The sequence below is a fragment of the Rosa chinensis genome, chromosome 5, assembly GCF_002994745.2.
Source record: "Rosa chinensis cultivar Old Blush chromosome 5, RchiOBHm-V2, whole genome shotgun sequence".
Taxonomy (NCBI): domain Eukaryota; kingdom Viridiplantae; phylum Streptophyta; class Magnoliopsida; order Rosales; family Rosaceae; genus Rosa; species Rosa chinensis.
The window spans coordinates 46,609,672-46,635,632 of NC_037092.1; the positions used below are offsets into that span (position 1 = coordinate 46,609,672).

At 41.9% G+C, this 25,961-nt stretch overlaps 1 protein-coding gene across 2 annotated transcripts; it reads right to left on the reverse strand.

Moving 5' to 3' along the window:
* Positions 1–395: 395 nt before the first annotated feature.
* Positions 396–6,647, reverse strand: LOC112168342 (putative axial regulator YABBY 2). Of its 2 annotated transcripts, none has more exons than XM_024305467.2 (6): positions 6,138–6,647; positions 4,017–4,238; positions 3,427–3,586; positions 2,440–2,488; positions 2,138–2,213; positions 396–699 (listed from the first exon to the last, which is right to left on the reverse strand). In XM_024305467.2, exons 1-6 carry the CDS (start codon positions 6,210–6,212, stop codon positions 580–582), a joined length of 702 nt encoding a protein of 233 aa, XP_024161235.1. In that variant the 5' UTR covers positions 6,213–6,647; the 3' UTR covers positions 396–579. The 2 variants fall into 2 exon arrangements, with proteins under 2 accessions (XP_024161235.1, XP_040363025.1); XM_040507091.1 differs by lacking the exon at positions 6,138–6,647 and adding an exon at positions 4,882–6,014.
* Between the last annotated feature and the right edge of the window lie 19,314 nt (positions 6,648–25,961).

The window sequence follows — 25,961 nt, forward strand, 5'->3', positions numbered from 1 at the left end:
CAAGAACGTCTGCATCATCTGCTTTTCTAACTAGCTAGCTGCAAGAACGTCTGCATCGCTGCTTTTCTAACTAGCTAGCTGTGAATACAAATGACACCTCTGGCTCTTTCTCTCGTGCGATAGCTAGCTAGCTGCATTGATTAGTCACTATGTAGTATGTAGAGTCGTGTTTGACAGCTGATCGATATTGATATATACTGATCGCTAGCTTGCTATATAGCTACCACCTGCAGGTTACAGAGCTGCCTATGGTCTATTAATTGGGTAGATTCCTAGATGCCTGGAATTAACCATTGTATATATTACATGTGGTCCTCGGAGAGACACAAGCTATATATAGAGTAGCTTAATAGAGGTCAACAAATTAATAGAAATTCATTAAAAACAATTAAGAATTTACCGTAATTATAAAGAATTTATTCGAATAAACACTACATATATATATGTATATGGTACACAAAGGGTACTAGATACTAATTTTTGTTACAAGGAGACTTCATTAATCTCTAAATTTTTGAGTGGTTCCATCGGTGATCGATATGATGTTTGAGTACTGCTCGATCATCTCACTTTTGTAATTTAGTAGAAGCCATTAGTAGACTTTTGAGTTCCCTCTCCTGCAAAAGTTTGATTATCCAGCTTTGCTTGCTTGTTGCTTTCCAGCTTTAACCCAAAGTGAATGTGAGGAAAATGTGCCCACTGCATGCAACACGAAATTTTTAATGATCAATTAATCCTTTTCAGTATTGACATGGCAATTGTACCACAAATGGAGTCCAGCTTTACTCTTATTTATTCAATTCAATATAATGATGATAGATTATAATGTGACCATAATGTAATTTCAGGTGTTATTAAACATTGAACATCTTTAAAAGCAACTCTAACAGCTTCTCTATATTTTGATTTTTCTCTATTTAAAAAATAAATAAATCTCTTTTACTCCAACAGATATAGATCCCCATTTTAGGGATAGTGAGGAAAGAGAAAATCAAATTCCTTAAATTCAGAGAAATCTTTAAAATTTTAAGGAAAAATTATGGAGATTTTACAGTTTGCTGTAAAATAGCAAGTTGGAGTTGGAGAAGAAAAATTACTTAAAGTTTTGACTTTTGCTTCCTTATAATACAAAAACTATAGGAATTAAGCTGTTGGAGTTGCTCTAATGAAAAGAAGTTCAAAAACGAATAAAACTACTTCACAATCCAATTTCTCAACCAATACTGAGCATTATTCAAACAATTCACCAAAAATCAAAAACTATTGTTAAGTAACTAATCTTGTCTTGGCTGTCTGTTCAAACTTATAATCTCCACTGAATTTAAACGTTTAACAGTAACTAAACTTGTTTTAGCTATTTGTTCAAAGCACAAGAACATATATACTGATACGTACCAATGTGTCCAACTTAATTTAAATTTTTGGGTAGAATTATAAATTTGTACGTATTAAAGCCAATCAAGAGTGAAGATTATGATACAGTCATACTTACCAAAAACACATGTACGTATTAGCTGCTAAATACTGATGAGCTACTCATGACAATAACCTAAAGGAGAAATTAAAGTTAACCATGAAACTACCTTGAAGCTTTTTAGTTTCTCAGGTACATGAAACTGAAAAACTTCTTTCGACTTAATTTCACTACAGGCCACAAACATTGTCCATAAAGGTCTACCGTGAAGCAAATGGTGTGGCCAATAGATTAGCACACCTTGCTAGTGTTGATTTTCTAGATGCAGTTTGGTTAGATAAGAGTCCTGTTATCATTCCGGATATTCTTTACTTGGATTATCGTTGTAACTCATGGGGCACAGACCTTATGTCCTCCCCGTTGTATCTTTCTATGACTATTAATAATAATCTAAGGCATGAGAATGAGCCTCCCAACTAAGCTGGGTTCCAAACTCCATTTAAAAAAATAAAAATAAAAAATAAAAAACAAGTATCATCATTTAGCAGTATTGGTTGATTTGATATGCTTCTACTATTGAACGAGTACAAGGCTACACAAAAAAAGGAAAAAAAAAACAAAACAAAAAACAAATCTTATTAGTTAAAGGCACGAGAGACATGAATCATTCATGGTGGCTTCTATCTCTTGGCTAAGAATATATTCCATATATACATAACTTACATTTTTGGCTGCTGTGCTAAAAGCTTCCCTATGGCTAATGTCAGGATTAGCAGCTTTGATCCTTTGGATTTCCTCCCTGCACACACACAGTCAGAGTGAGTGAATTGTAACAAAACGATAGCTTGATAAAAGAGGTTTTAAACTAAACTAGATTAGTACATATACTCGGTGAAAAAGAAATCTTGTGTTCATGAAATTTGGTTAAAAAAAAAAACAAATGTGTGAATGTGTGATAAAAGCCAGTTGTTATATATCTAGCTTAATATTAAAGTTATAATGAATTCAGTGAAAATGAAACTTACTTGATAAACCTATTATAAGCTGAAGGAACGCGTTGCCTCTTCTCTGGTGCTGAGATTTCAAAAAATAAAAAAATAAAAAGAAATAAAAACACGAGGGTATGGTTAACAAATTCAACTAGGAGCAGTAGAAAAGATAGCAGAAAAATTCACTAGTCTGATGAGTATATTGCCATCGAAACTATTATATGGTTCATTTAGACCCTAAAATCCCTTTCTACTTGTAATAGAGCGTGGCTGGATTCAACACTTGACATGTTACAGTGCATTGCGTGAAGAAAGTTTATTATGAAAGGAAGTTTTAGTATCTTATCTATGTTGATTCTATACTACGCCATTCTGGGTTTGAAGGGATGATATCCCAACCAAGTGCTATGACCCTTCTCGTTTGGCGAAGATGCTCGCACCTAATCCTTTTACATTTTTATTATTTTTTTTTTTTAGAAGAATCCTTTTACTTATTAACAACAACAACAACAAAAACAACAACAAAAGTTAAAATTGTAAAAGTTATTAGCGCATGCTATTTATATACGTATTAATTGATGGGTAAAAGCTGTTATGATTGGTCACCATCGATCTTAGCTAGATGGACCTTACAGATGAGGTACTGAAGGAGACAAATCCTGAGTTGGGGCACTTAGGGATCATGGTATTTGAATCCGATATCAATGAATTGCAAACTTGTGTAGTTATGAACTTATGATTAATATATTATAGCGTGCATGATTTCTATAACAACTGACCTTGAAGAGAGATATAATTATCATGTCGTTATTACTTTTTCCAGTAGTGTGCAGATACCTACTATATTTGTATCATCAGCAGGTTTTGCATTTAATAACCTTAGTAATACGTACGGAAGGGTCCGTTATTACTCCAATTAAATAGATCGTAAGTTCCAACACTGAATATATCTAATAATCTATGCATGTTTGTGCATGTGTGTGTGTTTTGGAGAGAGAGAGAGAGAGAGAGAGAGGGACCGACGGCGAATGGGAGAGACTCTTGGTTGGTCTACAGTAGTAGAGGACTGATCAAATGCAGGAGCAGCAGCAAACTTGTTGCATTTGGAAGAAGTAGACGATGATGATGAAGATCCGTAGTCCTTATTTGATGAGGAGTCCTCAGAGCTCACCTGATGTTGCTTCTGTAATAATGGTGATAATTAATTAAGTGGCTCATCAGATACTTAAACTATTTTAATTCGAATAAACTGCCAACTAATTTTCAGTCAGATTAAACCATCTTTTTTTGGCTTATTGCCAGTCAAATAACCTTAAGCGCGCAGTACACCTTAGCTATGGCTACTTAGCTAGCTAGCTTCAATAGAATATTGATTAATCAATTGATTCAAATGTATTCATTTTCAAGCTAGCACACCTACATATAGAGAACAGATTGATGATGATGAGTTGGAAGTACCCAGAGGATAGGAATTCAAACAGTATAGTGTGTTCTTGAACTTCTCGATCTCAAATTGAACATATTGAATGAATAGTGATGAAATACTTAATCAGTACTACTAACTAATGTACGTATTAATAATATGAACTAAATTTGGAAGTTACAACTATTACCTGGTGCGCGAAAATGTTAGGGTGAGAATGATAATGCTGAGTATGGGGATGAGGGTGAGGAGTAGCAGCAGCAGTAGTGGTAGGACTGGGACTAGTTGAGTGGTATTGGAGCGAAGCTGCTCCGATGTTAACAGACAGCAGATTTGCGCAGTGACCACATCTCACCGTCACCACTGTCGTCGTTGCCGCCGTCAATGGGCCGTTGAATGCTGGAACACTCACCTGCACTCAAATGTGAGGTTGATATTAATTAATTAACTAACTAATACAATGTTATACGTACATTGTTCATTCAGCTTTGCAAATTAAGAAGCTAAATGCGGTAATGTACATATATACTGCACAGATATATATATATATATATATATATATATATAGAGAGAGAGAGAGAGAGAGAGAGAGAGAGAGAGAGAGAGAGAGAGAGAGAGAGAGAGAGAGAGAGAGAGAGAGAGAGAGAGAGAGAGAGAGAGAGACAGATCGAGGACGGAGCATAGCAGAGACCTTCAGACCTCACATGGGTAATAACTACTATAAGGACGACTACACATACTAGTCTACTTTACCCTTAAATTCAACACGCACTCTCTCTCGCTCACAGACACAGAAAGAGAGAGAACACGAAATACAGAATATATATATAAATGGGTACTTTGTTGTTGTTTTCTGGGTTCTGGCTTTTCTCAGGCTGACTGACTGGATCTGACATTAGCATTAGCTAGCCACGAAGGGCTAGCGAGGTAAGGTCGATCGATGATAAAAGAGAGGCCGAAAGCGACATGACTGGAACGGAAACCATTAAAGCCCCATTCTAACCACTCACTCTGAGCTATGATCGAATAAAGCTGATAAATTGATCATCACGTACCATATAACATCATCAAGTAGATCGATCACTCACTAAATTTACTGTTCACTTCGCTTAGTGTTTGAACATCTCCCAAGTTTTCCGAAATGAGAGAACGAAAGGCATTAATTCAAACTCAAAAAACGTTGTACAACAGAAGCATTATATAAGATGAAAGAAAACGTCAACAAAAAAGGCATGATTTTATTTATCTTCTTCGTCAAGCAGATCTGTCCGTCTTGCTAGCTAGCAACAACAAACTTGTTTGAAGGAGAAAGGGAAAAGGCAGCTTTTGTACTAGACTCATATTCAAAACCTCAAATCTATACATCCATGCACATCCATCTCATTTGTTTATTCCGTAATTCAATTATTTAATTATAAAAGAAAGAAAGAACGAAAGACAGAAGATCTGGAGTGAAAAAGCAATGACATGACAAGATACAATGATAAAAGAAAACCGATCGATGAAACCACTGCTATGGCTAGCTTTAGTAGCATGAGATCCATCGAGTCTGCATAAAATTAGTACTGCAAATTAAGCTTGCCCTAATTATGTATACCCAGCTCGCATTTGCTCTACTTGCCCTAGATCCTTAGCAGGTCGATCATGGCCATGAAAACCTATCTAGCTTTAGCTGGAAGCAATCTATCTTCGGTCACTTTTGAAATTCTTATCCACCGAACACTTTTTTGTCTGGATTCCAGTTCTAACTACCACAATACTACTACAGTGTGTCTAGCTTGACTTCCCATCCTCTCTTTTAATTAAGTGGATAAAATCTTTCAACTCCATTGAATCATCGGAAAGGTGTGCTGCCGGACTAAACCCAAATCGAAGCAATTCCTCATAAAATATAACACAACACCATACTTACAACAAAGATTAATTCTTTGCCCGGCCAATTCCATGTCTAATCACAACAAATTGCAAGTCTACTTGTCAATTAACTGAAGTAAAACTACTTGAAGCAGCAAAAAGGGCATTTTATGCAGCAGCCGGTTTTAAGGGGCACAATTAAAAATCCGGCCAATTCTTTCTTCTCTACTACCAGTAAAGTTAATATTTCTGGCTAGCGAAAGCTATCCAGCTGCATAAAGAGTCGTGAAAGAAATTCAGTCTTATTTGATCCCAAAATAAAAACTAGGGAAGTCCCCAGAGTCAGGTCAGCTCAATTTGACTGTGAAAAGACAAAGCACACAGAGAAACCTCAGATCGTTTCAAGAGGAGAGAGAGAGAAGAGAGAGACAGAGAGAGAGAGAATTGAGGGCTGTACCGCTAAAATGGTGTTGCAGAGGTTGCAATGAACATAACAAACACGTTCGGAGGATGCCATCAATTCCATTGACATAATTTTTCAAAGCGTAATTTGTGAAAGATAGATATCTATCTACAATATATGTATTGCTAGATCAGGTAGCAGATCAATTTCGAATATATATGAGAAATTAGGGTGATAAAAGAAAGTAGAATAATTATGATAATCAAGAAAGCATACAAAGAAATGAACACCAAGACAAAAGGAGAAAAAGCTGAATTTATGAGAGAGAGAGGATGGGACTAGTCTGGTCGGAGTGAACTAGTGGGGGAAGAATAGATGTAATAGTAATATGTATAAGTAGTGGTTTCCTTGTAATGAAAGGCGGTTTGGTTCATGAGAAAGGTTGTTTGTGGATTTAGGGAAGAGAGAGAGTGTGTGTGTGGGGTTGGAGGTGTTATGATTGAGAGAATGAGTGGGTCGGAGTGAATGAGTGACCCATTTCTTCTCTCTTTCTCTTTCTCTTCTCTCTTAAACTCTTTGGCTTGGGTTTCTGTAGCGGACGAGGGGGGAGCGATATATTGATTGATTGATTGAGATATTTGTTATGCTGCTTTGGAGAGGAATGTTTTAGGGGAAATAGAATCAATTTTAATAAGAAATTTCAAAAAAACCAAGGTCTTGTTATTGGTAATTTATTGGTATTGGGATGAGAGACATGACAATGCTCAGAATTTCTGTCATGTATTTGTATTTTGTATGTTTGTCGAGTGTCAAACCCAAAGCCTCAAACCTGGATAGTGAAAGATGCTTTCCTCCTTAATTTACTCCATTATTAGTCATTTCTTATAACAAACCACCAACATTTCTGATTTATTTATAAATTACAGGTAAAATTTCCTAACACAACCTGTAACCTAAATTAAAACGAAAATAGCACCAATTGAAAGAGGTAAAGAGCCAAAGCAAGAAGATGATGATCAATATTTTAAAACATTGAGGTGTATACCAAAGTGTTTTTGGAAGAGTCTCAATAAGGCATAAGTCTCGAAGTATAAAGCGTAAGTCTTATGTAATAAAAATAAATATATATTTTCAACTATAAAACATTAATAACATAAGAAAATAAATTTATTCACTAATAATTTTTGATCAACTTAATCTCTATCCCATTTATTTAGTTATTTTGATAGACTTAATCTCTCTCTCTTTCTCTTTCTTTTTTGTTTTTCTAGTTTAAAGAAAAGGAATTTTATCTTCCTTGCTGTCCTACTTCTACTAGGATCCTACTTCTAGTATATATCACTTCTAATCGGAATACTGCTACTTTTCAATTGTAAGGCATCCTATTCCAAGGCCTCACAAACGTGGTTGCTCATATCCTCTATTCCTCTTTTCTTTCTTTCTGTTTTCCAAAAAGGAGTTTATCTTCCATTAGTCTCCATCCTAACTTTAAGAGAACATGATCTCAAAGGCAGAAAGAAGTCAGCAGAAGCACTGTGTTGTAGAGAGTAGCCATTGATTTCACCATTCAAATCACAACTGCGGTAGTTTTTTGCCATTCAGATCACTATGCGAAAACTGTACAAAACAATTAACATCAAGAAAAGCAAAATGAAGTCTGATCGGCATCAAGAAAAACAACAACATCGAATTGATCTCCAATTATTCAAATCGAACAACATTGTTCGATTTGAATAATTGGAGATCAATTCAATGTTGTTGTTAACAACAACAAAAAAAAAAAAATTTGGGCGTTCGCTTTCGATGCCTAACCGCACGCCTTTTGCTCCTTCAACGCTTTGAGCAACGCCTTTGGCGCCTGGTCGTCTCAAGAGCAAAACAGACTTAGTTTTATCAGCGCCTCGTGCTTTTTACGCCTCAGAGCGCGCTTTTTAAATCATTGATGATGACTATACATATTGGCTATTAAAAGTCGGTCATCAAAATTTACTTAATCTATACCATATTTAAGAGAAGAGAAGTTGTCGGCCAAAACAGAATGTTTTTACTAACTATCTCGTATATGTTAAAATACTATGAAAACTAAATTAATTCTTGAGTTGAAGAGGTAATCTCATTAAGCATTTCAATAATGGCATGCCCATAGGCCGTTAGAAAAAGCCATTACACAGAGTACACTAAACAAGCACACCCAAAAGAAGTGTACCTTTTAGCACACCCCTAGCACACCTACCTTTTAAAACATGAAGCACAAAAACAAACAACAAACAAACTCCGAATTTAAATAAAACTACCTACGAAGTCACTTGTTGCTTGTCGATTCTTTCCACTCATGCAGAAGATAAAGTCGCCCCACTTACCACAGTTGAGGTAATCACATCCCCAATTGGATGCTGGCCTTCTTCAACAGCGGAGCTCACTTCCGCAACCACCATTGAAACCTGCTTGCCCTTAGGCTCCTTCATTGCACCAATTGAAGTCATCACCTCTTCAATTGGAACATTCTCTACAGCTAAAGACATCACTTCGTCAGCTAGAGCAGTTTTTTCTTTCACCTGAGAGGAATCACTCACCTCCTCTTCTTTGAGTAGCTTTAGAAATCTCTTCTGTCCTTTAACTTTGACTTGAGCATCCTTCTCCACAGGAACATTAGTCTTATTTTTTGATCCCTTTGGACGACCTACCTTCTTCTTTTGTAGAGAGATAATCAAACTATCATCCTTCTGAGGTAATGCCAGTGACATATCTCTAACCCCAGCCATAGCAGGAACAGGTAGGGCAAGTAGCTTCTTACCAGGTCGCACTAGAGAAAGGTTTTGACCTAACGACCGTCCCAGGCATCTGCGAGCATACAAGGAAGGTTGTGCTTCATATCTCTCAGGTTGGTGACTTCCTACCCTTTGTTTTGTGCTTATGTGTGTTTCTTCCCTTGTGTTTACTGTTGCTCTCGTGTTGTGGACTATTGCGATGTTGTGCCAATTTGTTTAAGGGTCTAGAGGGGATGGGGTTTTTGCTTTGAATAGAAAGTTGGTGTTTTGTGTTGTGCTAGATGGTTGAATCTAGGTTTCGAGGGATATATGTGGTTTCTGGGTTTGCTGGGTATAATTGTCCTTGGATAAAATTTGACATAGGGGTAGCTTAGATCCATCTGGAACTAATTGATTTGGGTTTTAGGGTATTTGTGATGGCTAGCGTAGTAGAGATCTCGAGCAGTGAGGATTCTGGGTCTGACGTGTCGCTCAGTGGTTCAGATAGAGTTTCTATTGACTCATTGCGTCCTTCTGCCCCTGCAGGAACCTCACTGCCTGAACCACTACAAACTATACTGTGGGAAGTGGCAATGTCTCGTGTTGGGCACCCAGAAACCTCGACGGCAAGGGAGGAAACCTCCGCTCGTAAGTAGCAGGAGGATAGGTTAGCTAGCAATAGTGCTGCTAGCGGTTCCACGAATGGGGGTGACGTTGCTGAGGGGGATGTAGAATCAGCTTGGGTCCTCCACGATGGTACTCCTGGTGACTAGGCGGGGGGTCCGATGACTCAGTTTACCATCAACAGGCTGAAGCGAGTGTTCCGCCTCCCTAGCGTGGTGAAGTTGCGTTCACCGAAGAAAGATGAGAAGGCATCGTTTATGCCGGCCGGTTATGCCGCTGTGATGAGGTCGTGTTCCTCCAAGGCATTACGTTTTCGCTGCTGCCGAACCTTTTGATTTTGGTTTGCAAGTTTGACCTCGCGTTCGAGAAGATTTGTCCTAACATGTGGAGGTTGCTGATGGCGCTGAACTCCCTTTGGCGGCTGTCTAGCTACGAAAGTCCGACTGTGGCCAAGGTCCTTCACTTCTACGGACTTGTCTACATTAAGCGTCAGGGCTGCAGCGGACAAGTCAATCTCACTCGTCGTACGGGGGCGCCCAAATTGATCTAGAATTTGAAAGATTCTATGTCCCCCTGGCGGTCGACCTTCTGCGTTGCGACCGAGGGATGAGAGTATGATGCGGGGGTGAACAAGCAAGCACCGACGTTTAGGATTAAGTCAAAGTTCCAACCTATTCGAGGTTGCCGCCAGCCTTGCTGACTAACGTGTTGTTGTGGTTTTTGTTTTTGTTTTTTTTTTTAACACCGCCTTTGTTTTTATGTAGCAAGCCTGCATTTTACATTGAGGAGCAAGGCTGCGTAGCAAGGATTACTGGTTGCTGGAGGAATCGCAATCTACTTGACCTACACCTACTGACCGGCTTGGAATTGTTGGTGTACATACCTCCAACAATATGGAGGATTTGCTACATCACCAAGCATAAGTAACACCCTCTTAGGGGGGGGGGCACAAGCCATGGTAGGGTCCAACTGAGACATGCATCCCGTAACCCGATATCTAAGCTACACCACGGTAGTCGGAAGCAGCCAATAGTGGCTTCCCGGCCTTGCCAAGTTGCCTCCATAATATGCCTTTCTACACTAGAATAGTGGTTTTAGCATCCCACATTGGAAAACATGTAAAGGAAGGAGCCTCTCTCCTCTATAAAGGAGACTCCTTCCCACTTACTCAACATCCCATTACATCTCTTGTAATCTCTTTGGGCCACAAGACCCAATACACTAGTTAAAGCTTTTAAGTGGACGTAGTCTCCTGCTAAGGCGGGAGATGAACCACTATACTTTTCGTGTGTGTGTGTGTGTGTCTCTCTCTCTCTCTCTCTTTATTTATCGTTAATTAGGCCCCTCGGTCACCTACATTAATAGTTGGCCGACTTGAAGTTGACCCGTACCCTTGGTAAGTGCCCTACATATTCTTGTACTTTGACCAGATTACCTGAACTGCTACCTTACTTTCTTGTTTTATTTGCTTGTGCAGATCTCGTTCCTAGTAACAAGGCAAGTCGCGTAGCGTTTGATAGAGCCATGGACAATGCCGAGCTACAGAACTATCTGGAGGGTATGTATGCCGCTAGTCCGAACACGCGGAAGACCTTCGTTGATCAGCAGTCTAAGGCATTGAGCCAGTCGGAGGTTGATGTTGTGATGCAGATGCCTCATCACTCCCATCTTGTTGCCGCTAGGCAGACTATAGTACTGCCCGAGTCTCGTGCCGAGCGTGGGGCTGCTGGAGGGAGCAGGGCCGGTGCAGCCCCAGAGCGAGGCATGGAGAAGGTGGCCGCTCAACGCCGTGGGGCCCAGAGGGAGAGGATGGTGTCGTCGAGGGAACCCGTTACCATTGCCGGTTTGGAACCCCACGATCCGCTGAGGCCTGGCGCCGTGGGTACCACACAAGTTCCCCTCCAGAAGAAGCGGCAGAAAAATGACGCCGATGAAGATGATGACGAGGATGACTCAAGGCCAATTGGCTTCCACCCATAGAAGAAGGCGAAGCAGGTCTTACAGAAGGAGACCGTGGCCGCTGCCAGGGAGGTGCCGACGAGTGGGCTGGATTCTTTTGCCTTATACGCAGAGTTCCTGACCAATCTCGAGCAGGAGCTTCTCTTTCACATATGTGAGCAGCTCAGGTTTGGCGGGATGGATGGGACGGTGCACCGTACAGCCCTTCAACAATTTTCGTTTAGCTCGGCCTTTGGGCACTTGACGGTCCGGCTGCATGAACTATTTCTGGCAGCGTCGAAGTCCTCGCCTATTGAGCAGCTGTTGAGGGAGGAAGTTGAGGGTCTCCGGAAGGAGTTGGGGGAGATGTCAAAGAAGCTAGCGGACACTGAGCGCCTCCTTTCCAGGCAGAGTTGGACTTGGTTTATGTTCGGGGCAAGTTGGATGTCGCCATCTACAGGGATGTTGAGCGGAACAACCGGGTGGTGTAGCTGGAGCAAGACATGGGAACCGGATGGCATGCCGAGATTCTTCAAGGCGAAGCCTCCGCTAAGGCCGCTAAATTAAAGCAGTTGGAAAGCGAGGTTACCTGACTAGGAACTGAGATGAGCTAGGCAGGTGCCGCTGCTGTAGAGGCCTACAAGCAGTCACAGGAGTTTAGGCATTCTCTAATGAAGGCTGGTGCCGCGGCCAACTTCAATATGTTGGACGAGAAGGACGTGATCAACTGGGACAAAACGCCTCGGCCAACCGGGATGTCAAGTGAGTCGCAAGGGCCTACAGGTGGGCCTGCCACTAGTCAACTGAGGGTGTGGGCTCTGGCAGTGGTGAGAGAGGTCAGTGTGTGGCAGAAGATTCCCAGCAAACTCTAATGCCTGCTCCCTCGGACATGTCCGTGTCGAGTTCCTAGCGGCCCATACACGGGAGGATGGCACCATAGTGACGCCAAGCCCCACCGCTCCTGGGTCTGACTAGACAAGTCGTACGGTCGTCCAATCCTCGCAGGTTGATGGTGAAAATGTTGTCGCCACTCCAAGCAACCCGTGAAGACATTGACTTTCTTTCTTCAGCTCCTTTTTTTTTTGTTGCCTCTGAGGTGTTTTACATCTGTTGTCGGACAAAAATTTGGTTAGGGAGTCCTAACCTAGATTTATAATGAAGTGTTTTTATTTGAATTGATTTTTTTTCTAATTGTGGTATTGCCGCTGACAAATACCTGTGTTACCTGAGTATTAGTATACCGCTGGAGCTTGACTTATGCTTTTGTTAATTAATGAAATATTAAGGGAATTAAAATTGTTCTAAGTGCACGATGCAGTTGACGTGGTCCGCTAAGCGTTTGTTGGCGTTTCCAGTTAACTGTTTTATGCTATAGAAAACAATGGTTTGAATAATTCCTCGTTTCATTGATAGCAGACAGACCATCATTTACAAAAGCGGGAGAGTATCCGCTGGGTAGCATCCCTTAGGTAAATATTGTACAAAAATTTAGCTAAGTCAAGATGCTTGTGGGTCAGCAATATGATTACTTGTAGTAATACTGGAGATGTTCGGTATTCCAAGGGGGGGTCGTCGTGACGCCATCCTCGTCCCGTAAGTAGAAAGTGTCGGGGTTGACGACTTCTACAATTTGGTATGGTCCTTCCCAAGAGGGATGGAGTGCGGTTGGCGGTGGAATGACTTCTTTCATTACCCAATCCCCAAGTTGGAGGTTCCGGGCCTTAACTTTGGTGTTGTTGAAATGCGGCACGTTGCTTGGTTTGCAAGTTGCGCAAGTGGGCTTTGTGACATTTTTCCTTGAGGAGATCCTTGTCGAGGTTGATACCCTTGGCGTTGGTCTCGGAGCAGTAGCCCGAAACCCTGGCGGTAGGTTGGGTGACCTTGATGGGTAGGACGGCCTCAGTCCCGAACATCATACAGAATTGTGTTTCACCGTTAACGGATGTTGGGGTTGTTCTGATGGCCCACATAACCTCTGGGAGCTTCTCCACCCATAAACCCTTGGCGTCATCGATTTTCTTTTTTGTGCAGTTTCTTGATTATCTTGTTTGCCGCTTCAACCTGTCCATTGGTTTGGGGGTGTGCTACAGATGAAAAGCTCATCCTGGTGCCCAGATTAGCGGTAAAAGATATGATCTCCTCGTTGTTGACCTGTGCTCTGTTGTCTGTGATGATAGTATGGGGGATGCCGTACCGGCAATAGATGTTCTTCCAGAGGAAGTGGGTTACCTTGGCGGTAGTGATTGCCGTCAGCAGTTCTGCTTCTATCCACTTGCTTTGATAATCGATGGCGACGATGATCTACTTGAACTGGCCCCTAGCGGTTGGTAATTTACTAACTAGGTCGAGGCCCCAAGTGGAGTGAATCTATGGGCCAATGATTATCGAGAGGGGCTCTGCTGGGGCATGAGGGAGGTCAGCGTATTGTTGACACCTATGGCAGGACTTGGAGACTTCTTTGGCATCGTCGCCGAGTGTGGGCTAGAAGTACCCTTGCCGCATGGTGATATTTGCCAGAGATCTGGCACCTAAGTGATTTCCACATTCCCCGACGTGTATCATTGCCAGAACGACTTTTCCCTCTTCTGGGGTTAGGCATCAAAGGTTGGGATGGGTGAACCCCCTAGCGGTAAAGCTTGCCATTCTGCATGCTATAGCGGGTTGCTCTCTGCTTAAGTTGCCGCGCTTTGACTTTGTTGGTTGGCAGCGTTCCATTGCACTTGTATTCGATTATTTCATCCATCCAGCTGGGATTGACCTCAATGTTGAATATTTATGCTAGGGTGTTGGTGATGCTTGGCCTGTTAAGGCGTTCCCCCCTTGTGTCCGCCGAATTTTGGTGTGGTTGAGCAGTTGCCAATCTTGCCAGAGAGTCTGCCTTAATGTTCTTTTCTCTGGGTATTTGTGTGATTGTGTGGAATTTGAATTTCTTGAGTAGTGTTTTGACGTATCCCAAGTACACTGCCAACTGTTTGTCTTTGGCCTGGAAACTGTCGTTGACCTGGTTGACGACTAGTTGGGAATCGCTGAATATGTTGACACTGTCAGCGCCTGAGTCGATGACGAGGAGCAAGCCTGCAATGAGTGCCTCATACTCCGCCATGTTGTTTGAGGCTGTGCAGTTGAATTTCAGTACGTACTCCACGTTCAGTCCCTGTGGCCCTGTTAAGATAACTCATGAGCCATAGGCCTTGGCGCAGGCTGAGTAGTCGACATGGAGGTTCCATTTCGACAGCTGATTGGGTGTTGGTTCCTTGCTGATTGTCATGGTTGTGTAGCCTTCTATCCCTGAACTAGGTTCATCATGATGTTCAGTGAGCTCGGCGATGAAGTCCGCTACCGCCTGGCCTTTCATAGCGGTTCATGGTTTGTATTCGATGTCGAACTCGCTGAGCTCGATGGCCCACTTGCTGAGGCGTTCAGAGTGCTCAAGGTTTTGCATCACCTACTTTAGCGGTTGATTTGTCAGGACATGGATTATATGGGCTTAGAAGTGTTGGCGGAGACATCTAGCGGCGATGATGAGTGCGAGAGCAAGCTGCTCCTAGGGGGTGTATCTGGTCTCAGCGCCGCTCATACCTCTGCTGGAGTAAAATACCGGGAGCTCGTCTTGTCCCTATCTTCATACTATGGCGCAGTTGACCTCTAATGGGGATACTGCTAGATATATGTAGAGTACCTCACCTTGTACGGGAATGGAGAAAAGTGGGATTGCCGCTAAATACTGCTTCAAACTTTGGAAAGCCACCTCACAGTCCGGGGTCCAGTCAATTTCTTTCTTGTGGGTCCTCTTCATGGCTTTGAAGAATGGGAGACATGTGTCAGTCAGCTTGGAGATGAAACGAGAAAGGGTGGTTAGCTTGCCCTGGAGGCTCAGACGTGCACTTTCCACATCGGGGATTTCATGTTGAGGATGGCTTGCACCTTGTCAGGGTTAGCCTCTATGCCTTGCTTGCTGACGATGTAGCCCAAAAATTTGCTAGCCGTGATGTCGAAAAAAACATTTCTCGAGGTTGAGGAGCATACCATAGGCCAAGAGAATGGCCAATATGATGTGGAGATTAGCCACATGTCTGCTGGCCTTGATGCTCTTGACAAGCATGTTGTCCACGTAGACCTCTATTATTTTTCCAAGGTGTTCCGCGAACATGGCGTTCATCAACTGCTGGTATGTTGCTCCGGCGTTCTTCAATCCGAAAGGCATGACATTGTAGCAGTATAGTCCTTTGTCGGTTGTGAAGGTGGTGCATTCTTGGTCGCTAGGGTGCATCTTGATTTGGTTGTATCTAGAGAAGGCATCCATCATGCTGAGCAGCTTGTATCCCGTTGTTGCGTCGACCAATTGGTCAATGTGGGGTAGCAGGAAACTATCCTTGGGGCATGCCTTGTTAAGACCCTTAAAGTCTACACACATTTTCCATTTTCCTCTAGGCTTTTTCACCATGACCAAGTTAGAAATCCATTAGGGATAATTGACCTGGCGGATGAACCCAATGCCCTGTAACTTTGTGACCTCCTCCCCTATGGCACGATATCTTTTTTTGTCAAAAGCCCTTCTCGTCTGTTTGATTGGATAGAAAGATGGTTTGATGTTGAACTTGTGCATGATGATTTCAGGGGAGATGCCCGGCATTTTAGTGTAGGACCATACGAAGACGGCGGCGTCGTCTCGCAGAAATTGTGTGAATTCTGCCGCTATCTCTGGGACGAGCTGAGCGACGATGAGGACCGTCTGCTCAGGGTGCTCAGCAGAGATGCTGATAACCTGTAAGGATGTTTTTGGGTTAACAGGTTCCTTTTTTACATACTTCTCTTCTCCTTCTCTAGGGTCTTCAATTGCATCTGTCAGTGGCACATGGTTTCCCACCGCTAGGATCTCATGGCGGCGTGTTGACCGTGCCACAGTTGTTGAGTACCATTCCCATGCTAGTTGTTGGCTTCCTTTCACACAGCCCGTGCCGTTGGGTGTAGGGAACTCATGAGAAGCATATATCCAGCAATGATGCACTTCAGCTTATTGGGTGTCGGTCGGCCGATGATGGCATTGCAGGAACTAAAGCAATCGATGACTATAAATTTTGTATATACCTCTACCATGCACGGGCAAACGCCGATGGCTAGACACATGCAGTCAGAACCCAGTGGTAGTGTGACGTCGCCAGAGAAGCTTAGCAGTGGCTCGTGATCCTAGAGTAGCTTTATGTTTCTTTGGAGTTGGTTGTAGCAGTCATTGAAGATGACATTTACAACGGATCCGCTGTCAACGAGGACCCTTCCCACTGACCATTTATCGAGCATGGTGTCGATGAAGAATGGATCGTCGTGGGGGAGATGTACTCCGCGCTCTTCTTCTTTGGAGAATGTTATGGGTTCCCACCCAGATCTTGGTAGTTTATTAGACCTTTCATAGCAGATATTGCAAACTTCTTTGGGGTGATTGGTGAGTGCATAATGCTTTCTTGCTTTATGAGACATGTTGGTGATAGGGGCACCGCCGTCGATGGTGTTGATGCGACGCATGGGCTCGATATTGGCGACCACTGGCTGTGGCTGTTGCACCTTGAATTGTTCCAGCTTGCCATCACGATACAAAGTCTCGATTGCCGTTTTGACAGCGTTGTAATTGCTGGTGTTATGACCGCTGTCCTCGTGGTATTTGTACCACTTACAGATGTTCCTCGGTCTTCCCACCCTCGGTATTTTCTTGGTGGTGGCGGCGGGATTTGGTCCTTGCATTGATCGTATATCTCTTCATACGAGGCCTTGAGGACTGTGAACACTACATACTGCTGAGAGGATTTTGCCTGCTTGTTATGGTTATCCTCATGGGACGAGTGGTTGCTCTTGTTGTGGTAATGTTAGTCTTTTTGCCGCTTGCTTTGGTAGTTGTTTTGTTGCCACTCTCTCTTTTTGTCAGTCGACGGTGTGGCAGTGGTTTTGTTAGCGGTCTCCTGCTAGCTGGAGGAAGGCTGCATGGACTTTGTTGGCATTGGCGGAGGTGGTGGGGTTTCTCCGTATGTAATGAATTCTCCCTGTGCGTGGAGGACGACCTCGCTCATGACATGGTCATACGCGGCGTTTGGATAATTGTAGTTGAGATGATAGAGAAACGGTCCCTTTAGGAGTCCTTGCTTAAAGGCTACCAATGCCATTGTTTTATCAAGATCGCGGCACCGAGATGCTGCTACTCTCCACCTAGTGACAAATGCATTCAGCAATTCCGCTGTGCCTTGCTTGACGCTGAACAATTGCCTAGTGCTGTGATGTCCAGCGACCAACAGGATGAACCGTGACAGGAAAGCATTTGATAGAGCATGGAATGAGTCGATGGATCCCGGTGGGCACTCGAAGAACCAGCTCATTGCCTCACTATCCAAGATCTCACTGAATAAGTGGCAGAGGGTGGTGTCATCGAATCCCTTGTTGTTAGTGACTTTCTTGAAGGTGTCCATATGGACAAAGGGGTCAGTGAGGCCGCTGTACTATGGCATCTTTAGCGTTTTTGCATGTGCTGGCCTAATGGCCTGCAGGATCCTGGCGGTGAATGACCCTGGCCTTGACGCAAAGAGGGATTTTGAATTGGTGCTGGGGCACCTGTCTCAGCTTGGATTAGTCTTTGTTCCAGCTGCTGCATCCTTTCCAAAAGTAGGGCTGTTCCTTCGCCAGCAGGTCCAGTCTGGAGGTTTCGCTAAGCTAACTCCCGCTTAGGGGCAGGTGGGTTGCCCTTAGTTCTTGCTATGGTTATGGAGCAGTTGGTGCGCGGTTGTGATTTTGCTTCTTTTTCCATCATCAATCGTGGTGGAGGTGGGGGACGCCTTCCCAACAGCTCGGATGGTTTCAGTGAGATTTGCATCTGTATTACTGGTGTGGGTATTAATCTTCTGCCTCTAGGTCGGCTACATCCAGTACTCTGTTATTGCTCGCTCTACGCTGGGTTAGCGTTTGCTACCAGCGCCTTCTTCAGCTCGTCGAATTTTGACATCAGCATCGCCACTTGGTTGGTCGCGTTCCCTATTTGCCTTATGGCAAGGTCCTAGCCTGATGGGCGGCCAGTGCCAGCTCATACATAGCGGCGAGGTCCTAGCTTGATGGGCGGTGACTGCTGCCTAGACGAGCCTCTGCTGTAGTTTCAGTTTGTGGGATCTGGGGGGTGTCCTAGGGTTCCATGCTGGGGTTGATCGGAGTGTTGAATAGTGCGTGGTTAAAGTTAGTTGTTGGGTTAACGTTAGTCGCAGGGTTGGTGGGTTGGAGGCTGACAGACTGGTCCACTCGCTCTTCGGCGATTTCCCCGTTATCGTTAGTCACGGTGATTGTTATTGTAGGATGAACTTTTGCTCAAGGATTCCCACAGATGGCGCCAATGTTAATGTCTAAGATTCAGCGGTAGCTGAACCTTGATCAATGCGGGTTCGAGGGGCGAACAGCTACTTGTGATTTTCTTGTTGCTTCTGCTATTTGTCAAATAAAATACAAAGGGCGTTAGAGGGAGACCGCAGTTGGCGGTCTTCTCTTCTTCGATGCCTAAGTTAGTCAATGTATTTGTGTTGACAGAATAATATTAGGTAAGTAGTAAATGCGTAATTAATGAGGAGAGAGGAGTGAACCTTTTATAGGTGGGGAAGAGACTGATCTCTTCCTTGTTTTTGATGTGGGACTGATATGCTTCAGTTCCAAGCTTTTGATGCCTCAGCGAGGTGATCTTGGTGCGGCGCGTCAGCAGTGATCTCGGGATGAGCCGGAGCTCAGGCGATAGCCTGCTTGGCTGTGTTTCCGTAGGGCACACCTTCGATAGTTGTTGGTACTGCTGGCGGCAGTATGAGTGTGGCTCATTGTAGCTAATTATGCTTAGGCAAATGCTCATGCAAGTACAAGAAATTCATTTCATTAATGCCTTCATCACTTATCTCTTGTGCTTCAAAGATTTGAAGATTGCAACTTGGTTGGGAGAAATATCGCTTCATTATGCAAGAAGGAATTGTTCTTGGGCGTGTGGTTAGTTCAAGAGCCATGGAAGTTGATAAAACCAAGGTGGAGCTCATTTTCAAGATACCACTTCCTCACAATGTCAAAGCAGTTAGAAGCTTTGTTAGCCATGCCAGTTTCTGTAGAAGATACATGGAAGACTTCTCCAAGATCTCCAAGGCCCTATGTGATCTACTAGCTAAAGATGCTCCTTTTGAGTTTGATACACATTGTTTAGAAGCATTTGAGACCATCAGGGTAATGTTTACTCAAGCTCCTATCATGATTGCACTAAATTGGTCTCTTCATTTTGAGTTGATGTGTGATGCTTTAGATTATGCTATGGGAGTAGTTTTGGCACAAAAGAATCATGCTATTTACTAAGTTAGTCGTACTTTGAATGATGCACAAATTAACCACACCACATTGAAGAAAGAATTTCTTGCAATTATTTTTGCTCTTGATAAGTTTAGAAGATGCTTGCTACCAAAGTTGTTGTGCATATGGATCATAATGTTTTAAAGTATCTTTTGTCAAAGAAATAATCCATAGCAAGACTCAAAAAGAGGATTTTGTTATTGCAATAGTTTGACATCGACATCAAAGATAAACAGGATAAAGAAAACCAAGTGGCGGATCATTTGTCGAAGATTTGTTAAGGGAAATGATGATTCATGCATTCCTTTGGATGATGCTTTGCATGATGAGCAATTATTCAACACCAATGTGGTTTACTAATTTGGTGAATTACCATGCAAGTGAAGGGAAATACATTCCAAGTGAGCTTGATTATCAAGGGAGAAAGTGATTTCTCAAGGAGGCACATATTTGTTCAAGTTTGGCAAGATCAAATGTTGATAAGATGCATAGCTCAAATGGAGGTTCCTAGTATCATTTCCCATTATCATTTGCCTGCTTGTGGAGATCATTTTGGAGGAAAGAATACGGCATTTAAGGTACCAAGTAGAGGTTTTTATTAGCCTCTCTTTTTAAAGATGCATGCACCTATGTTAGCACTTGTGGTAGAGGCCAAAGAAGTGGTAACATTACTTTAAGGAACCAAATGCCCCTCACCAACATAATGGAAGTAGACATTTTTGATTGTTGGAGTATTGATTTCATGAGACCATTCCCAAGTACTTATGGCAACCATTACATCCTTGTTAGAGTTGATTATGTTTTCAAGCGAGTAGAAGCAATTGCAAGTGCCATGAATTGTCATACCGTTGTGCTCAAATTCTTCAAGGAGAACATCTTTCAAATGTATAGGGCACTCCAACAGCCATTATAAGTCATGGATGATCCCACTTAATCAAAAAGCTCTTAAAAGCCCTGTGCAAGAAGTATGACACCAAGCACAAGTTGGCACTCCATACCATCCACAAATAAGTGGTCAAGTTGAAATCTCAAATCGAGAAATCAAGAGCACCCTTGAGAAAGTTGTGGGGTGTACAAGGAAAGATTGGAGCATCAAACTTGGAGATGCACTATGGGCTTACCGAGCCACTTACATGACTCCACTTGGTATGTGATGCCCCGGAAATTCGTAATTATTTTCCGAGGATTTTCCGGAATCTAATTTTTGGTTGTTGGACGGTTTCGTGGCTCGTGGATGGAGCGGAAGTGTTTCGGATGAATTTTTATTCGGAAAGTGTGACTTTAGGGGGGTTGCAAAGGTTAACTTTTGATACATTGAGATTCTCCAAAAACTTCCTTCACGAAAGTTGTAGAGCGCGTCGATACGAGTTCATGGACATGTGGAACGCGAGAATCGGAGTTCGTATGAGAAAGTTATGAGCATTTGAAGTTTTGGGAAAATTCTATAAATAGTAGTTTCCATTTTCGGAAACTTACTATTTCCATTTCTTTCATTCTTCTTTTTCCGGAAATCAGAAGCTCTGTTCTCTCTCTTCTTTACGCGTGACCCGACCCGAACCCGGCGACCAGACCCGGATTTTCCGGCGATCTCCGGCCACCTCTAACCTTGAAACCTGCACAGAACGATTCGCCTCTCTCGTGCGGTCGTCCTTGTGGCAGCCTCTTGCGGCGATTCGTGGTGGAGGAAGTGCAGCAAAGCGGTGCAGTTGGAGGATTTCAGACCCGGTAGGAAATCCTTGTTCCGACGTCGGCGAGACTTCAAGCTTTCTTGGTTGAGCTCAGAGCAGCCTCGTCGATCGATCCTTGGTGGTTGTTTGGATCGATTCACGTGAAACCTTGTTCAACTCAGTTGGGATTACTGTTCACGGCTTGTGAGGTAGTTTTCGATCCCTTAAGCTTGTTTTCTGACTTCGAGCTAGTTATGAGAATTCACAAGCATGCTTAGATGAAGCTTTTTGATGTTGGGAGTTTTGTGAAATAATGAGTTTTTGGCCGGCGGCGGTGCACCACCGTCTGTGGTGGCGTTCCGGCGGTGTTCCGGCGACTTAAGGAACTATTTTTGGTATTATATATATTCTACTAGTTGATACGAGCGTTTCAATATATAATATGCAAATTTTGGAGTTCGTATGGAATTGTTATGATTTTTGCAGTTTCATACCGATCGATTATTCTATCCGTGAGGATTTGAGCTTCCGATCGACTTGTGGTTTGGTCACATCAATCGTGGACGTATTCCGGAGACTTTGGGAGGTCTCGGATGTGGTTTCGCCTCGATTGGCGCCACTTTGGGGATTTTAGTTCAAAACAAGGGTTTCGGACTTGAATCATTTGTGAATCGTTAGTGATTTGAGATCATTGGTGATTAGGTGCTTCAAAAGGTGAATTGGACGAGTGGTTGGTGATAGTGTTAGTTCGGTTCTGTATAGAAGACGCAGCAAGATTCTAAGGTGAGTAATCTCACGAAGTTCATTCACGAACGGGAATACCTTATTGTTTTGAGAGTTATTAGTTAACTGCAAACTATAGTTGGTATTAGTAGGCATTCCTGAGTGGATGACTACATATAGATATATATTTGCGTGAAATATATATGTTTTGGGTGGTTTGTGGATTTATGAAAACAATATGCATGAAATGATGCTTTTTATTGTTTTCGGGTGTGGCTTTTGGAAAACAAATGATTTGTGGAAATGATTGATTTCGATTTGTTTTGGAAAAGAGTTGAGATTTGAGAAAAGCGTTGAGATTTGGGTATGAAAATAATAGGCATGAATTGATGCTTTTTATTGTTTTGTGTTATGGCTTTTTCGGAAAACAATGATTATGGAAATGTTGATTTCGATTGTTTTCAAAAGCGTTGCGATTTGTGTAACATTTTGGGTCCAATGCGACTCCTTTAATGATTTGCTCCAAGGGATAGTGCGGCTCGAGGATCGAAGGTCTAAGACCTTGGGCAGAATATCAGGTGACCACGTCTTTGGCCAGACGAGTGGTTACGTTTTCAGTTAGAGCTCTAATCTGTCTGCCATATAGGTAATTCATGGGGTAACAGGAATTGGTTATTAATAACTCATGACATTACGTATTTTTAGAGAACAAGGTGTGAGTTGCTTCCTTATTAATGGTTTTTAAGGGGACAAGGTGTGAGTTGTTTTCCTTATTAACGTTTTGATAGAAATCAAGATGTGAGTTGCTTTCTATGGTATGATTATGGTACATTTGATAGGAAACAAAGTGTGAGTTGTTTTCTATGTTTTATTGATAGAAATCAAGGTGTGAGTTACTTTCTATGGTACGCTTATGGTACAACTGATAGAATTCAAGGTGTGAGTTGTTTTCTATGTTTTAACTGATAGAATTCAAGGTGTGAGTTGCTTTCTATGGTACGCTTATGGTACAACTTATAGAATTCAAGGTGTGAGTTGTTTTCTATGTTTTATTGATAGAATTCAAGTGTGGGTTGTTTTCTATGTTTCGTTTTAAAAGGAAACAAGGTGTGAGTTGCTTTCTTTTATTTCGATTTGAAAGGAAATTAAAGTGTGAGTTGTTCTCCTTATTTCGTGTTTTAAGGAATCAAAGCGTGAGTTGTTTTCCTCGTTTGGTGTGAGTTGTGCATGTGTGTTTTGAGTTACTCATACGGGCTTGCAAAAGCTTACCGGGTTTGTTGTGTGACAACCTGGTACACTATTTAAACGGTGTAGGGGTTAATCCTGCAGGTTAGGATATTCGAGGTTGAGGCAGCGAGCTAGCAGCTTTACGGTAGGAAGCCACCTTTGTGACTTTACCTTTGCTAAGGACTTCCGTTGTATAGTTACTCTGTGCAGCCTTTACGTTTTATCTTGTTGTTGACAATTTAATTCGTATGCTTGTGTAATATATAACTCTATGGATGAGTGTATATTGACTTTGAGGGTTCAGGGCATCAATATCTGTGTAAGTTAAAGGAAAAAAAGATTCCAGGTATTTTGTATTGATGACTGGACGTTCACGCATATATAATTATGGGGTTATATATATCGATTTTCATGTGTGTAAAATCAGGGGCGTGACATGGTATGTCACCTTACCGGTTAGTATATGGTAAAGCATATCACTTACTGTTTGAATTGAAGCACAAACAAGTTGGGCAGTCAAAAATCTCAATTTTGATCTTGATAAAGCGGGAGAGAAGAGGAAGCTTGATTTATGTGAGCTTAATGAAATCCGGATTGAGGCTTATAAAAACACTAAGTTGTAAAGGAGATAAGTGTTAGGTCCATAATTACATAGTAATTATTCTCATAATCTTGCACTTTTGCTTAACCTTTTTGTTTATTTATATCTATTTATTATGTTTTCCTTATCATGCTAGGAAATGATGGAGAAGCTTGGAAATGCACTAAAAAGTCAACTTTAGCACATTTTCCTACTCCGGCAAGGAGAAACCGAGCTAGGCAAGGAAGGAGGAGCGGCAGGCTGACCAAATGAACTCCAAATTAGTTGAACCTTTCCATATCTATTCTAGACATCCTAAGGATAATTTCTTATGAAGAGTGCGAGAGCTATTTCGGAGTGGAAAGCCTTCAAAAGATCAGCACAAATTTCTGACTAAAAGATGAAAACTGTAAAACCGGACCTGTAAGGATTCTGGCAGCATTTCCGGCCAAACTACGGTGAACTAAGCTCTGAAATTTTACTTAGATGATCTACACTCATGGAGGAACATTTAGTATGAAGAAGTCAAAGGCCAATTCTGAACTCTCGGTGGAGATTCAATTGAAGGAAGAAAGGAGAAGAAAACGCGCAAACAGACAAAAAAATGAGTCAACGGTGGTCAATTGATGATTAGCTTGGATGACAAGGCCTTGAAGCAGTGTTTGTTGTTGATTTTTGGTGCCTTGAGTAAAGTTCACGATTTTCAAGGGGGAGCTTTTCTAAATTTCATTCTTACATTTCAATATGTTTATGTAAAAATTTGTGTTAGTATAGTTACTTGATTATTTTTTGTTGTTGTTTTTATTTATTGCAATTTTTGGTTCTATGTTAATTTTAGACAAGTTGAATACCATATATTTATTTATTTATTTATTTATAATTATGTTATTATCGGGCTGAGAGGATCAGATCGAAACATAGTTTTGATTGATCATTTGAGCTTCTGACCCCAAAATGCAACAAAACTTGACTGGTCGAAATCCGGTTCGCCAATGACCTGACCCTTTAGGTGAAAAATTTAGTTCTTAAACGCTCTTTTCTCTCTCTTCTTTCCAAGTTTTTCCCTTATTTTTCTTCCGTTTTTCACTTCTTATTTCTCTCTTCTAAGATCCCTAGAACTCTCATAGCTAAAATCCTTCATTCCTAACCCAAATTCATTGAAATTTTCTTGGTTTAGAAGTATTTCTGCTTGATTCTCTTGTTTTCTTGGTCATTTTGGATTTATGGCGCAGTTTTTGAGTTCTTTCCAAGAGAAATGAAGTTGTTCTCCTTAATCAAATTCTTGTTCTTGTTGTGTTATGGTTGTAGATGTTGCTTTTGTATTCTATTTTAGGTTATTTGAGTTATGAGTAGTTAGACTCTGGTATCAATTTGCTTGAATTTGACCATCTTTGTGTTGGACACCATAACTAGAACCCTAGCTTGAAAATTAAGAGTTTTCCTATGATATGTTGTTGTTATTTCTTTCTAGTTTATAGGTTGCGAAGTTATGGGTAATTGGATTATTGTGAAAATTTGGATCAATTTCATTATCTTTTGAATTGTTGCTACGATTTGGTTACCCATATTTGCCTGAGTGTTGCTAATTGAGTTGTTGTTAGTTTCGAAGTTGTTCATGCTTGCTAGAATGTTTAGTTTTTGGTTTCTAAATTGTTTCTTCAATTGGTTCAAGTCATGATATCATTGTATTGTGTTGCAACAATTTTAGGAACTAAGGTAGACAATGTTGTTTGTATAGGGAATTATTATTGTGTTCTCTTTTAAATTTAGGTTAATTGAAGGACTAAATACTAGTTTGTTTGCCTCAAAATTGTCTCGGCCAAAATGAGGAATTGTCCTTCTAAAATAGCGCAGGCGTGCCAACTCGCCCCTATTGGCTTAGCGAGGTTCAGATTTGGTTTGCGCTTGTATCTAACAGCTTTCAAATGATTGTAGGTTGAGGAAGGAACTCTCTTGGCCGTTAGGTTCTGAAGCCTCTGCTTCGGTTAAGCGTCAATCCTCATCGGGATATTCTATCACGTTCACTTCTTGG

Coding starts and splice junctions, on each gene's coding strand:
- LOC112168342 (XM_024305467.2), bottom strand. CDS start 6,212: ATGTCAATGGAATTGATGGCATCCTCCGAACGTGTTTGTTATGTTCAT. Junction 4,239..6,137: donor TCTGCAACACCATTTTAGCG/GTACAGCCCTCA, acceptor ATTTGAGTGCAG/GTGAGTGTTCCAGCATTCAA. Junction 2,214..2,439: donor GCTTATAATAGGTTTATCAA/GTAAGTTTCATT, acceptor GTGTGTGTGCAG/GGAGGAAATCCAAAGGATCA.